The sequence below is a fragment of the Schistocerca americana genome, chromosome 3 (assembly GCF_021461395.2).
Source record: "Schistocerca americana isolate TAMUIC-IGC-003095 chromosome 3, iqSchAmer2.1, whole genome shotgun sequence".
Classification (NCBI taxonomy): Eukaryota; Metazoa; Arthropoda; class Insecta; order Orthoptera; family Acrididae; genus Schistocerca; species Schistocerca americana.
In genome coordinates, this window is record NC_060121.1 from 596,998,692 (window position 1) to 597,015,559 (window position 16,868).

General features: G+C 39.3%; 1 protein-coding gene across 5 annotated transcripts in view; it reads left to right on the plus strand.

The window, feature by feature from the left end:
• Positions 1–16,868, plus strand: part of LOC124606993 (polyglutamine-binding protein 1) — a 97,549-nt gene that overhangs the window by 42,468 nt on the left and 38,213 nt on the right. For 3 of the 5 annotated variants that reach the window (XM_047139136.1, XM_047139134.1, XM_047139135.1), the window contains exons 3-4: positions 1,708–1,835; positions 3,095–3,270. In XM_047139136.1, coding sequence (XP_046995092.1) covers positions 1,708–1,835; positions 3,095–3,270 — 304 coding nt within the window. The remainder of the gene's footprint in view (positions 1–1,707; positions 1,836–3,094; positions 3,271–16,868) is intronic. The other 2 variants (XM_047139138.1, XM_047139137.1) reach the window with 1 other exon arrangement.

Genomic DNA, 16,868 nt, shown 5'->3' on the forward strand with positions numbered 1-16,868 from the left:
GAGTTGTGGGTGAGGACACTTGCCTACATTCCTTCAGAATCTTAAAACGTTCTCCCCCATTTTCTTCTCCTGATTCTCCTCAACTCAACAAGCTACCTTCCTCGATGTTGACCTCCATGTCAAGGCTGGTACCTTTAGTATATGTGTCAACATCAAACCTACCAGCCATCACAATACCTTCACTTCCAGAGATGCCACGTTTTCCAAAGTAAGACATCCCTTCCATTACAGTGTAACCACTCGTGGTTATCGCATCTGTAGTGACAAGCAGTTGCTCTCCAAATATGCTAAGTGTCTCACTGAAGCCTTCACAGACTGAACTTACTCTTCCAACTGTGTCCAGAAATAAATTTCCCATGCCTTGTCTTACCAGTCACCTACAGTCCCCCAAGTACTCACTGTCTGGCCACTCCTACCATGACTTAGTACTATCCAGGTTATGGGGCACCTGAACTGCATTCTGTGCCAGTATTCTACTACCTATCATTGTACCCTAAAATGAGAAATATCCTCCCCAGTCCTCCCACAGTGGTATTCTGCTAACCACCCAACCTACACAGTATCCTTGGCTGTTCTTATTCTACCCTTGCTCCCAGCCCATTGCCTCATGGTTCATATTCCTGCAATAGACCTAGATGCAAGACCTGTCCCATGCATCCTCATGCTACCACTTACTCTAGTTCTGCCATAGGCATCTACTCCATCAAAGGTAGGGCCACCTGTGAAAGCAGCCAAGTGATCTACGAACTAAACTGCAATGCTGTTCCACTTTCTGCATAGATATGACAAATAACAAACTGTCTTTCTACATGAATGGCCACTGCCAAACTTTGGCCAAGAGACAGCTGGACCAACCGGTTGCTGAACTTGCTGTCCAACACAATGTGCTTAATTTTCATGACTGCTTCACGACATGTGCCGTCTGGGTACTTCCCACTAACACTGGCTTTTCTGAGTTGCACAGACGAGAATTCTACCTATAACATATCTTCTGTTCCCATAACCTCATGACCCCAACCTTTGATAGTCCCTGTCCCTGTCCTTTACCTGCCTATCCCTTCCCTGTTCCCTCTTCAGGAATATCCTTCCAATGCACCTACATGGTTCTTTCCCTTTCCTGCTTCTGTCCTTTCTCCCTTTCCTCTTCCCCTTTCTCCCACCCCCAGCACAGCCTCCTCAGCCTACACCTAGCAGCTTTATCTTGTCCGTGTCACATTCCTGCACCCTCCCACAGGTAGCAATAGCGTCTTCTACCACCCCTACCTTGCTGGCCTTTTCCCTCCCTGCCCCATACCTCTTCCTTACCTCTACTACTCACTCCAGCTATATTGCTGCTCACCTCTCATGCAGGCCTTAGTGTCTGTAGACAGTGGCCATGTGCATGTATGAGTTGTGCTTGTGTGAATGTGTGTGAGTTTTCTATTTCTGAAGAAGAATTTTCACTGAAGCTGAAATATTTCTTTTTTTTTTCATTGTGTTGGCCTGCAAGTCATCCCGTCCTCTTAAGTGGGGAGCAGTAATCTGTCCTTAAGATGCTGTATTTTTTATACTAAACATTTATGAATATTTCATTCAGATATTAGAAAATATTAAGCAACTGATTAGCACATGAATCTGTTGTATGTATTTTTTAATATGATGAACTACTATTATCTTTATGATATGTGCATATGTATAGTAATTTACATCTCCCTCTGTTTTTTGAAGTAGCTAACAAAACAGCTACAGTACCTGCTGTTGAAGAAGTCATTGCTGAAGACTATGATGGGAATAAGAATACAACAAAGGAAAAATTTGGAGATGACTTTCTGAGTGATGTCGATCTCAAAATTATGGTAAGCTTGACACAGGCAGATCTGCTCTGTTCTTTTTGTCAACACTAAAATGTTGAATGTTGTTAAGAGTAGATGCAGTGCTGTTACTACCTTGTTTTATGTGGTTGTGTTGCCATCACTCACCATGGTGTCTGACAGGAGTCCAAAGGTATGTGGCCACAGTTGGTTTTAAGTACCTATTGGGGAATAGCAGTCAGTCAGTGTGTTTCAGTGTTGTGAACTGAAGCTAATGCCTCCTGTCTCAGTCACAATATTTGTTTTGGATCTGCAGTTTATTATGAAGGGCATAGGATCAGCTGTCAGGAATGCGTAGCAGTAACTGTAAAACTGTAACATGTGGTTACTGTGATGATGTTAAAGGGAGTGAAGTCCTCATGTCACACAGTATGCACAGCATTGGAATAATTAGTGTGACTGAAAAAATTGCTCTCTGTAGCCGTAGTGCAAGAAACAGTTGCTGCAAACTGTGGCAGCACTGCAGCACTGTTAAACAGCTTCAGTTTGGATGTGGCAGTTTGAAGTTAGTCATGATACCTAACTTTTCCAATATGGCCACAGTGTGCAGCGCATTCGAGTAGTGCGCTATTCAGCAACTTCAGGCACTTCCACGTGAGGCTGCTGGCTCAGTTGCCTGCAGCAGGAAACCAGTGGCTCCTGGCGGGCAAATACCTTCTATATTGTTTTGCATCGGCTCTGGATTGTGTCTCTTGTACACAATACCAAACGTTAATGTTTCGATTGCATTATGAATATCATGTTGTGACTCAAATAAAGCTTAATGGGTTTTCGTGACCACATTTCTTATTGTGTTCAGAATTTGAGCAGTAGAGACTGTGGAACAATTCTGAACACTTTTGAAAGTTTCAGTTCTGGTACTAAAAAATTATGCCCTTCAACTTCACCCCATGCCAGTGGTTGAAGTCTAAACAACAGAAAATTTCTTCCTGCAAGAAAACTAGATATTCTTAAAATGTGAACGAAAGTAATGTGCTGCTTTGATAGCTCTACAACATACAATTTTGAATCACACTGACAAAGCAGTGGTTGTAAAAATAAAGAAAAAGTTTTTTATAATTAATTTTACTTGTATTTATAAAAACACAACATAAAAATATCAAAACTGATACTGTGCTGCCATATCGACTTTTTATTTACTTGTTCAAATCAGTGGATGTGTAAAAAACAAATTATTTTATTATTTTCAGTTGGATCTGTATGCATTTATTTCAAAACTGAAACAGATTATCACCCTTTTTCAGGGTCACCCAGGTTGTCCAAATAAATACAACATTTACCATGAGTGTTCTGTATTTTGTCAAAAGCACTGGGGAGACGGAATTACAGAACCAGACTCCAAGTATCTAGCAAAAAAGAGAAAACTGCTGCGTAAACATCCTCTGCCACAAAACTGGATAGAACTCTATGATCCTGGAACGTAAGAATTATTTTTAATCATGCAAAAACTATTTGATTTTCTTTGTTGCCAACATCTACGTTTTAAAAAGTCGTTAATTCTTTATAAATGTCCATATATATGTGCTACCAATATGGCAAATTGCATACTAATATTTGGTACACATTTAAACTGTAGGAAAAATACTCAATTTCTAGAGAGAATGACCAAGTGTGTATTTGTACCTCACATTAGTGCCCTATTTATTTATTTTCTGCATTGTAACTTTCTTACAAGATTTGGATACACTAGTAACAGGCTTCAAGCTTTGAGGTAATACTAGGATCTTAGTAAAACAATAGATATCAGTTATAATCCAGCCAGTGGAATTAACAAATTGATTGGGATAAAAGATAAGTAATGGTGAACCACATAGATATGCAAAGTTTTGATCAAAAATTAAAATAGATGCAAACCTAACAGATGTTAATTGTGGAAGGAATTGAATTGAGCCTTTTTGTGACAGTCAAGTATGAAATATTTTGGGTTCATGGCACAACCACATAGTGGAGTTTTGAGTAGTATATGACTGACTGACTGACTGATAGATTCACTGATTCATTCTTGCATATATCTTGTTCCATAAATCCAATCAAACTCCATTCTGGATGCTAAACAGAGATTCAAGGAAATTATTTTTACTTCTAGTATTGTTGTTGTAACTTTAATAGTTCATTTAAAATTTACTCTTATTAATATCCATAAGTAACATGCTCGGGAATTGATGTATTGTCGTGTGAGTATAAAAATCACAATTTGCTGAAGTAGTTTTCACAATGTGTTTGTTTATCAGATTTACACAATAGTCTTTCTGTATGCTTCTGAAAAGTAAATATTTTTCTGACCTTCCCCAACAAGATTATACCACAGGAAAATATTAAGGGAAGTGTAAAAAATGTACTAGCAGTTCCATTTGGGTCTCGACTTACTGAGAATTACTTGAAAGAGAAAAGCAGACAACTGAGTTTTTTCATGTATCTGGTAGCATGGTTTCAAAGGATTACACAGAAATAAAATATATCAGCAAGGCCCTGTGTCTGTCAGTAAGAAATTTGGGAAGATCTGGTTAGATGTTTTAAATTCGTCCCTTCTTTTGCTTGGTTGTAATTTAATTCCTAGTAAAAATGGCTTGACGAAACATATTTAAGTTCTGATATATAAGATGGCCCTGAACAACTAAAATGGGTTGTTTAGGTAAACCTTAATCACCCATAGCAGCCAGCAAGTTTTTGATAGTTTTGATTAAACGTTGCAGTCATCAGAATTTTAGGTCTATGTGGTCTTCAGTAACCATTAATATTTTTCTTTTGATATGACCCCATAAAATGGCCATTTTCCCCCATTTTTTTAGTGTCTAAATACCTTTCAGCTGAATGTTCGAGTTATAATAGAAAGTCCAGAATGGAATAACAGTGACTTGGAAGGCATCGTTAATATTGCACAACAAAACAGAAAGAAATATTTGTACTTTTAGACAAAGTTCTTCCTCACAAGTAGAACTCTTTACACATTCACACAGCTCACACACACATGGCCTCTGTCTCCAGACACTAAAGGCCTTAGCACTTGAAGGCATTAGCCATGTGTGTGTGAGTTGTGTGAATGCGTGAAAGTTCTACTTCTGAGTTATAATGGAGGGAAGAGATGACTTGATAATATAGTCAGATTGAAATTACTTTGTGATTCATGCTTCAGTGAGTCAAGTGGTAGCGGCCAGCAGGCAATACATTCTAGTACTTTCATGAGCATCACAGGCTGCCTTTTGTGTTGCACATTTTGCAGGTATGGACAGTGCTTTGAGAAGTGTGGCTGGATGCTCGTCGGCGACACTGCCCCCTGTCACTGCATTCTGTCAATCACGAAGTAAAGTTTTTAGCCCATTCACAGTTTTTTCACTAACTGCCATCATCATGAATCGTGTAGAGGTAGCCTGATAATATTTGTGCAAAGGAATCATACTATTTCAAACACAAAAATTTGCATAATTACTCAAAGAATGATTGTTTTGATCCTAATCAACAGAAGTGCACTAGCAGAAATTTTTGCCCTGCTAAGGCTGTTGGGATGTCATACTGAGACCAGGTTGCCATATGATAGTAAATATGAGAAACATCAACATTGCAGCCACTCAGGGGCCCTGAGCGTGCTGATATCTTATGTAGTTTTACAGGGATAAACAAGACAAATCACAGTATCCATTCCCGTGAATGCTTGATATTATAGTTATTTTATCTCATTCCAAATGTTTTTGACTGAATTGTCATTCATGTATGTAGTGTCTCAAACTCATCACAGATGCTTCATAACTGTCAAAATATATGAGACAAACTCATAGTATTTACATCATCTTACTTGTCAACTCGTATAATGTAGACCCGCTATTGCGACACATAGGTGTCAAACCCACTACTAATTTTGTTTTCTCGTGTGTAAATGACAAAATTAGAGTAGACATACTTTATGAAAAGGCTTAGAATGCCACTCACCACATAGTGGAGGCATTGAGTCACAGACAAATAGATGAAAGAAACTGCTAAACATTTAATCTTTTGTACAAAAAACTTCTTATTTGGAAATCGAAAACACACACATTCAAAAGCACTTCTCACACATACATGGCCACTGTATCCGGGTACTATGGTACTAGGATCTGACTGCAGCTGCATCTGATGTGACATGGGATTGTGTGAGATACTAGGATATGGGTGAGGGAAAATGCTGTGCTGCCTGTGGGAGTGTGCAGAGACATAGTGGAGACAGGATGGGCCACTAGATGCAGAGTCTAGAGCTTGGGGGGGGGGGGGGGGGGGGGGCTATGGAGTTTTTTGTGGCATCATTCTTCTGACTGGTTTGACGCAGCCTGCCACGAGTTCCTTTCCTGTGTCAACTTCTTCATCTCAGAGTAGCATTTGCATCCTATGTCCTCACTTATTTGTTGGATCTCTGGCTTCACCTGGAGTATTTACATTCTAAAGCTTTGTCTAGTATCATGGAGATTATTCCCTGACGTCTTAACACATATCGTATCATTCTGTCCCATGTCTTTGTCATTTTTTTCCATATCTTCCTTTCTTCGCCAATTCTGCAGTAAACCACCTTATTCCTTCAAATGGCTCATCATTACTAAGTACTTTGGTACCCCACTTCCTTCCAGACTGATTCTTCTGAATGGTTGTCTATATCAGTACCTGGATACACTTTACAATCCAGTATTTTATTTTTGGAAAGTCTCCTGACTGTGTGATTCTTGAACAGAGTATTCATTATTAACATCTGAAATTTTTTTTTCTAGTCATTTCCCTGCAACTGTGTTCCAATCACCCTTGATTATTAGATTTTCATTTCCCTTTGCATACTGAATTACTCATTCAGTATCCTCATATAGTCCTTGGTTCTGTGTTCTGCTTAAATTTAGAATAAGAATCATCAGCAATGGCGGCTGAAGACTTACAGCATAAGAAGTCACCCTTGTTCTGCCAATGGCTCAATGGCTTTGTCAAAGAGGGCAAAGGAGGGACAGAGGTTCAGGGTGCTCTCTTGCATTTGGGGTGGTAAATTGCCCTTAAAAGGCAGAAGAAGCAGCAGTGATAAAAGCTATGGTGATGGAGAAGCCAACTGAAACCACTGTATTGCAGACATGTGATGCTATCCATAGGACTTGTGGCCTGTAATTGAAAGTGTCGTGATAATCTCTCCATTGCAAAAGGTTCCAGGTTAGTTCCCCAGTCAGATCTCTGGGAGCAGACTGCCAAAGGAGAGGTTATCATGAGAAAAAGATGAAGTAACCAATGAAGGGATAACTTCGTGTGAGACAGAGCATGGAATGTGAGGAGTTTGAACATAGCAGGGAAGCTAGAAAATCATAAAAGGGAAATGCAGAAACTTGGTATAGATATAATGGGGGGTCAGTGAAGTGAAATGGAAAGAAGATAAAGATTTCTGGCCAGATGAATGTGAGGTAATATCTACAGCAGTGCAATGGAGTAAGATTCTTAATGAATAAAAGCAGGACAGAGAATGAGCTACTATGAACAGTTAAGTGAAGGATTGTTCTCATCAGTGTCAACAGCAAACCATTTCCAGCAACAAAAGTTTTCATGCCAATATCGCAAGAAGATGAAGAGATACGAGAGACGTAGGGAGGGAAAAAGACGGGTAGGTGTGTTGGTGTGATGGAAGGCATATGTAGTGCTGGAGTGGGAGGAGGGAAGGAGATAGGTAAGTGGAGGACAAGGACTAGTGAAGGTTGAGGCCAGGAAGGTTACGGGAATGAAGGATATGTTGTGGGGAGAGTTCCCACTTGTGTAGTTCAGAAAAAGTGATGTTGGTAGAAAGAATCCAGATGATGCATGCTGTAAAGCACTCATTGAAGTGAAGCACATTGTGTTGGGCAGCATGTTCAGCAACTGGGTGGGTGGTCCAGCTGTCTCTTGACCACAGTTTGGTGTTGACCATTCATGTGGTCAGAAAGCTTCTTAGTTGTTATGCCCACACAGAATGTGGCACAGTGGTTATGGCTTAGTTCATAGATCAGATGGCTGCTTTCACAAATAACCCTGCCTGTGATGGTGTAGGAGACGTCTGTGATAGGATTGGAGTAATTGGTAGAGGGAAGCTGTATGGGACAAGTATTGCATCTGCAATGGACCTAGATACAAGACCTGTCACATACACCCTATTGCATTGCTTGTGTGAGTTGTGCCTGTGTGAATGTGTGTTCTATTTCAAAAGAAGGACTATTTGTCCAAAGCTTAAATATTTAACATTCTTTTTCATTGTGGCTGTCTGTGACTCAAAGCCTCCTTTATGTAGTGGGTGGCAATCTGTTCTTTTTCATGTTACTGTTATTCTATCCTGGACTTTCCATTGTTATTACTTTGTCATAAGTAATATATGTAATGCATTTTCCCAGATAAAGAAAATGATTAATTTTAATCTAATCACAAAATTCGTATGCAATGACACATAGAAAGTGGCCCAGTTACTAGGCACTGTATGATAGCACGGCCACCATCCGAAAGGTTGACACTGACAGATACCAGGGCTTACATCCATACTATTGAAATTCATTGACACATTCACAGCAGAAATAAAACAAGTGTAATTTTAAATGCAGATTTCTGTGAATGCCCATTATTATCTATCACTTAATATTAAACCAAGAAAAGTTAATTCAAAATAGAGACATTATAACCTTTTTTTTTTCCTGGAATCAATTTATCATCAGAAACCGTCCCATACACTCTTCTTTAAAGGATCAAACTCTCATGCATAAAAGTCATGTATCCTGAACTATGTATTGTACAAAGATAAATATTTTCAGGTACATGCAATGGTATATGTGGATACTGTATGCAAAATGTGTCGTGAATAGAGTTAGCAGTAAAGAAATAATAATTTAAAACATCATGCCTGATGCTGAAGTTTCTCTACAACAGAAAATAATCTTTTAAGTGATAAACTGTCTTCCTTCCAGTATTTTATGTGGGAAGTCAGTGACAAAAAGTTTGAAATTATGTGTAAATTTTATATAGCAAAGTGCTCTCATTCTCAAGTACTGGATGAATCTAGTATGGGTAATTTGCACAGTGTGAATTACGCTGCCTTGAAACATTAAAATATACAGTATCAAACTTGACATATTGAAATACCTCTTCATTTGTAGAACAACGTTTTAAATTTTTATTATTTTTCCCGAGAGCATGCAGCTTTACTGTATGATTGAATGATGATGGCGTCCTCGTGGGTAAAATATTCCGGAGGTAAAATAGTCCCCCATTCGGATCTCCGGGCGGGGACTACTCAAGAGGACGTCGTTATCAAGAGAAAGAAAACTGGCTTTCTACAGATTGGAGCATGGAATGTCAGATCCCTTTATTGGGCAGGTAGGTTAGACAATTGAAAAAGGGAAATGGATAGGTTAAAGTTAGATATAGTGGGAATTAGTGAAATTCGGTGGCAGGAGGAACAAGATTTTTGGTCAGGTGAATACAAGGTTATAAATACAAAATCAAATAGGGGTAATGCAGGGGCAGGTATAATAATGAATAAAAAAATAACAGTGCGGGTAAGCTACTAAAAACAGCATAGTGAACGCATTATTGTGGCCAAGATAGACACGAAGCCCACACCTACTACAGTAGTACAAGTTTATATGCCAACTAGCTCTGCAGATGATGAAGAAATTGATGAAATGTATGATGAGATAAAAGAAATTATTCAGGTAGTGAAGGGAGACGAAAATTTAATAGTCATGGGTGACTGGAATTCGACAGTAGGAAAAGGAAGAGAAGGAAACATAGTAGGTGAATATGGATTGGGGCTACGAAATGAAAGAGGAAGCCGCCTGGTAGAATTTTCCACAGAGCATAACTTAATCATAGTTAACACTTGGTTCAAGAATCATGAAAGAAGGTTGTATACATGGAAGAACCCTGGAGATACTAAAAGGTTTCAGATAGATTATATAATGGTAAGACAGAGATTTAGGAACCAGATTTTAAATTGCAAGACATTTCCAGCAGCAGATGTGGACTCTGACCACAATCTATTGGTTATGAACTGTAGATTAAAACTGAAGAAGCTGCAAAAAGGTGGGAATTTAAGGAGATGGGACCTGGGTAAAGTGAAAGAACCAGAGGTTGTACAGAGTTTCAGGGACAGCATAAGGGAACAATTGACAGGAATGGGGGAAAGAAATACAGTAGAAGAAGAATGGGTAGCTTTGAGAGATGAAGTAGTGAAGGCAGCAGAGGACATAGTAGATAAAAAGACGATGGCTAGTGGAAATCCTTGGGTAACAGAAGAAATACTGAATTTAATTGATGAAAGGAGAAAATATAAATATGCAGTAAATGAAGCAGGCAAAAAGGAATACAAACGTCTCAAAAATGAGATCGACAGGAAGTGCAAAATGGCTAAGCAGGGATGGCTAGAGGACAAATGTAAGGATGTAGAGGCTTATCTCACTAGAGGTAAGATAGATACTGCCTACAGGAAAATTAAAGAGACCTTTGGAGAACAGAGAACCACGTGTATGAATATCAAGAGCTCAGATGGAAACCCAGTTCTAAGCAAAGAAGGGAAAGCAGAAAGGTGGAGGGAGTATATAGAGGGCCTATACAAGGGCAATGTACTTGAGGACAATATTATGGAAATGGGAGAGGATGTAGATGAAGATGAAATGGGAGACACGATATTGCGTGAAGAGTTTGACAGAGCACTGAAAGACCCGAGTCGAAACAAGGTCCCGGGAGTAGACAACATTCCATTAGAACTACTGACGGCCTTGGGAGAGCCAGTCCTGACAAAACTCTACCATCTGGTGAGCAAGATGTATGAGACAGGCGAAATTCCCTCAGACTTCAGGAAGAATATAGTAATTCCAATCCCAAAGAAAGCAGGTGTTGACAGATGTGAAAATTACCGAACTATCAGTTTAATGAGTCACAGCTGCAAAGTACTCACACAAATTCTTTGCAGTTGTTGTTGTGATCTTGAGTCCTGAGACTGGTTTGATGCAGCTCTCCATGCTACTCTATCCTGTGCAAGCTTTTTCATCTCCCAGTACCTACTGCAACCTACATCCTTCTGAATCTGCTTAGTGTATCCATCTCTTGGTCTCCCTCTACGATTTTTACCCTCCACGCTGCCCTCCAATACTAAATTGGTGATCCCTTGATGCCTCAGAACATGTCCTACCAACTGAACCCTTCTTCTGGTCAAGTTGTGCCACAGACTTCTCTTCTCCTCAATCCTATTCAATACTTCCTCATTAGTTATGTGATCTACCCATCTAATCTTCAGCATTCTTCTGTAGCACCACATTTCGAAAGCTTCTATTCTCTTCTTGTCCAAACTATTTATCGTCCATGTTTCACTTCCATACATGGCTACACTCCATACGAATACTTTCAGAAATGACTTCCTGACACTTAAATCAATACTGGATGTTAACAAATTTCTCTTCTTCAGAAACGCTTTCCTTGCCATTGCCAGCCTACATTTTATATCCTCTCTACTTCGACCATCATCAGTTATTTTGCTCCCCAAATAGCAAAACTCCTTTACTACTTTAAGTGCCTCATTTACTAATCTAATTCCCTCAGCATCACCCGACTTAATTAGACTACATTCCATTATCCTTGTTTTGCTTTTGTTGATGTTCATCTTATATCCTCCTTTCAAGACACTGTCCATTCCATTCAACTGCTCTTCCAAGTCCTTTGCTGTCTCTGACAGAATTACAATGTCATCGGCGAACCTCAAAGTTTTTATTTCTTCTCCATGAATTTTAATACCTACTCTGAATTTTTCTTTTGTTTCCTCTACTGCTTGCTCAATATACAGATTGAACAACATCGGGGAGAGGCTACAACCCTGTCTTACTCCCTTCCCAACCACTGCTTCCCTTTCATATCCCTCGACTCTTATAACTGCCATCTGGTTTCTGTACAAATTGTAAATAGCCTTTTGCTCCCTGTATTTTACCCCTGCCACCCTTAGAATTTGAAAGAGAGTATTCCAGTCAACATTGTCAAAAGCTTTCTCTAAGTCTACAAATGCTAGAAACGTAGGTTTGCCTTTCCTTAATCTTTCTTCTAAGATAAGTCGTAAGGTCAGTATCGCCTCACGTCTTCCAGTGTTTCTACGGAATCCAAACTGATCTTCCCCGAGGTTGTCTTCTACTAGTTTTTCCATTCGTCTGTAAAGAATTCGTGTTAGTATTTTGCAGCTGTGACTTATTAAACTGATAGTTCGGTAATTTTCACATCTGTCAACACCTGCTTTCTTTGGGAATGGAAATATTATATTCTTCTTGAAGTCTGAGGGTATTTCGCCTGTTTCATACATCTTGCTCACCAGATGGTAGAGTTTTGTCAGGACTGGCTCTCCCAAGGCCGTCAGTAGTTCCAATGGAATGTTGTCTACTCCGGGGGCCTTGTTTCGACTCAGGTTTTTCAGTGCTCTGTCAAACTCTTCACGCAGTATCATATCTCCCATTTCATCTTCATCTACATCCTCTTCCATTTCCATAATATTGTCCTCAAGTACATCGCCCTTGTATAGACCCTCTATATACTCCTTCCACCTTTCTGCTTTCCCTTCTTTGCTTAGAACTGGGTTTCCATCTGAGCTCTTGATATTCGTACAAGTGGTTCTCTGTTCTCCAAAGGTCTCTTTAATTTTCCTGTAGGCAGTATCTATCTTACCTCTAGTGAGATAAGCCTCTACATCCTTACGTTTGTCCTCTAGCCATCCCTGCTTAGCCATTTTGCACTTCCTGTCGATCTCATTTTTGAGACGTTTGTATTCCTTTTTGCCTGCTTCATTTACTGCATTTTTATATTTTCTCCTTTCATCAATTAAATTCAATATTTCTTCTGTTACCCAAGGATTTCTACTAGCCCTCATCTTTTTACCTACTTGATCCTCTGCTGCCTTCACTACTTCATCCCTCAGAGCTACCCATTCGTCTTCTACTGTATTTCTTTCCCTCATTCCTGTCAATTGTTCCCTTATGCTGTCCCTGAAACTCTGTACAACCTCTGGTTCTTTCAGTTTATCCAGGTCCCATCTCCTTAAATTCCCACCTTTTTGCAATTTCTTCAATTTTAATCTGCAGTTCATAACCAATAGATTGTGGTCAGAGTCCACATCTGCCCCTGGAAATGTCTTACAATTTAAAACCTGGTTCCTAAATCTCTGTCTTACCATTACATAATCTATCTGATACCTTTTAGTATCTCCAGGATTCTTCCATGTATACAACCTTCTTTCATGAGTCTTAAACCAAGTGTTAACTATGATTAAGTTATGCTCTGTGGAAAATTCTAACAGACGGCTTCCTCTTTCATTTCTTAGCCCCAATCCATATTCACCTACTATGTTTCCTTCTCTCCCTTTTCCTACACTCGAATTCCAGTCACCCATGACTATTAAATTTTCGTCTCCCTTCACAATCTGAATAATTTCTTTTATTTCATCATACATTTCTTCAATTTCTTCATCATCTGCAGAGCTAGTTGGCATATAAACTTGTACTACTGTAGTAGGTGTGAGCTTCGTATCTATCTTGGCCACAATAATGCGTTCACTATGCTGTTTGTAGTAGCTTACCCGCATTCCTATTTTCCTATTCATTATTAAACCTACTCCTGCATTACCCCTATTTGATTTTGTGTTTATAACCCTGTAGTCACCTGACCAGAAGTCTTGTTCCTCCTGCCACCGAACTTCACTAATTCCCTCCTTATCTAACTTCATCCTATCCATTTCCCTTTTTAAATTTTCTAACCTACCTGCCCGATTAAGGGATCTGACATTTCATGCTTTGATCCGTAGAACGCCAGTTTTCTTTCTCCTGATAACGACATCCTCTTGAGTAGTCCCCGCCCGGAGATCCGAATGGGGGACTATTTTACCTCCAGAATATTTTACCCAAGAGAACGCCATCATCATTTAATCATACAGTAAAGCTGCGGCCCTCGGGAAAAATTACGGCTGTAGTTTCCCCTTGCTTTCAGCCGTTCGCAGTACCAGCACAGCAAGGCCGTTTTGGTTATTGTTACAAGGCCAGATCAGTCAATCATCCAGACTGTTGCCCTTGCAACTACTGAAAAGGCTGCTGCCCCTCTTCAGGAACCACACGTTTGTCTGGCCTCTCAACAGATACCCCTCCGTTGTGGTTGCACCTACGGTACGGCTATCTGTATCGCTGAGGCACGCATGCCTCCCCACCAACGGCAAGGTCCATGGTTCATGAGGGGGGGGGGGGGGGGATTCTTTACAGACAAATGGAAAAACTGGTAGAAGCTGACCTCGGGGAAGATCAGTTGGGATTCCGTAGAAATGTTGGAACACGTGAGGCAATACTGACCCTACAACTTATCTTAGAAGAAAGATTACGGAAAGGCAAACCTACATTTCTAGCATTTGTAGACTTAGAGAAAGCTTTTGACAATGTTGACTTGAATACTTTCTTTCAAATTCTGAAGGTGGCAGGGGTAAAATACAGAGAGTGAAAGGCTATTTACAATTTGTACAGAAGCCAGATGGCATAAGAGTCGAGGGACATGAAAGGGAAGCAGTGATTGGGAAGGGAGTGAGACAGGGTTTTAGCCTCTCCCCGATGCTAGTCAATCTGTATATTGAGCAAGCAGTAAAGGAAACAAAAGAAAAGTTCGGAGTAGGTATTAAAATCCACGGAGAAGAAATAAAAACTCTCAGGTTTGCCGATGACATTGTAATTCTGTCAGAGACAGCAAAGGACTCGGAAGAGCAGTTGAATGGAATGGACAGTGTCTTGAAAGGAGGGTATAAGATGAACATCAACAAAAGCAAAACAAGGATAATGGAATATAGTCTAATTAAATCTGGTGATGCTGAGGGAATTAGATTAGGAAATGAGACACTTAAAGTAGTAAAGGAGTTTTGCTATTTGGGGAGCAAAATAACTGATGATGGTCGAAGTAGAGAGGATATAAAATGTAGACTGGCAATGGCAAGAAAAGCGTTTCTGAAGAAGAGAAATTTGTTAACATCGAGTATAGATTTAAGTGTCAGGAAGTCGTTTCAGAAAGTATTTGTATGGAGTGTAGCCATGTATGGAAGTGAAACATGGACGATAAATAGTTTGTACAAGAAGAGAATAGAAGCTTTCGAAATGTGGTGCTACAGAAGAATGCTGAAGATTAGATGGGTAGATCACATAACTAATGCGGAAGTATTGAATAGAATTGGGGAGAAGAGGAGCTTGTGGCACAACTTGACTAGAAGAAGGGATCGGTTGGTAGGACATGTTCTGAGGCATCAAGGGATCACAAATTTAGCATTGGAGGGCAGTGTGGAGGGTAATAATCGTAGAGGGAGACCAAGAGATGAATACACTAAGCAGATTCAGAAGGACGTAGGTTGCAGTAAGTACTGGGAGATGAAGAAGCTTGCACAGGATAGAGTAGCATGGAGAGCTGCATCAAACCAGTCTCAGGACTGAAGACCACAACAACAACAACAAAATTATCAGTCAGTAATTATACAAAATATTTAAATGAAATTTTTGTTTCCCCTGGAAGCCATTAAGTAGGACCTTCAGCTGGGACCACGCACTGTTTTAGTAATAGAGATTAGTCTTTTGTTGTAAATGAGCAAGAACTCAGGATTTTTGATTTTTTAGTGTGTTACCATCGAGTTTCCAGTTATGTAATTGATGATCTTTCTGTCCTGTTGTACAGCGACCTAGATATTATATAAGCAGTCTCTCTAAATTTTCTCCCACATTTCCTAGTTGTAGTGTCAAAGTTGTTATGTGATGCAGTACTACGTTATCTTTCAGTTATTCTTGTTATCTTTCATTGGAGGTAAATAAAATTTGCAGTAAGTTCTGATGCTTCAAGACTTCAAAGAAAGACAAAAAAGTATTTGGATAACTAATCTACAGATACTGCTTTTATGAGACACTTTTCAGAACTAACTTTTATTAAGTGTTCAACATATTTGTGCACACATTTGTTCATATTTTTACTCATTGATCCAGCATATCTCAAGTGACATATCGTTTGCACTCCCCTTCTTTAATGTCTGTGAACAGCCTGAGCATTACTGTGTCGTGTGGAGTGGTATCTCAGAATGTGAAATGAAAATTTTACATCATTTAGCAAATTATAAATATTTCATTAAAACTGGCCTTTCTATCATACAACTCTTGCAAACAAGGTTACATACCTTTTAACGTGTTTAAAATTCTCATACTTCTCACAAAACAGCGGCTTTCCATAACGCCAGTTAAGATAATATTTCAACTTCATAATGAAACTTATGAAGTTCCTAATGGATCATTTTGTGTCTAATTAACTGAGTTAGATGGTGGAATATTTAAGATTCTGCCATAATAGTTAGGTCAGATCATCTTGTCACCCTGATTTAGGTTTTCTGTTGTTTTCTGTACCTAGCATGAATACTGATCAAGGGTAAAATTGTAACCAATCCAAAGATTAGTTGGAACATAACATTACTTCACTAGTGGTGTTTCAGTTCAAGGTGGTATGCCCTTGCCTTACTTTGAACTGATTTAACCAGCTAGTAATATGGAGATATAAAGTTTATTCTTAATCACATTAACATATAATTGTCAGGGTAAAAGAAATAGTAAATGGCAGAAAAAAATCTTAATTCAACTGAGGTTTTCACCCCAGATATTTGGATTTGTAACCTGACACTCATTCATTGTGCCACACTGAATGGCAGAATGATTCCTTAAACAGGCCATGGCTGCTTCCTAGCTCAACACATTATTTTTGTAAATCAACAGATATCCACTTTTTCCTGATTTGACATCAAGATTCTTCCTGACAAGTGACATATCATATCCTCCCACCTCCCTAAGACATTTGTTGCCTTTTCTTGGGCTCTTGATAAAATCTTAAAAAAATAAAATTAAAATGGAAATGCACTGATTTTAGGAATGTGTACTTCAGTCCTTAAAAACAGAATTCTTATAGGATCACTTTGCTGTCCATCTGTATGTATGTCCGTCCAACTGTTAAGAACTTCTTTTCCCAGGAATTGGGTAGACATATTGA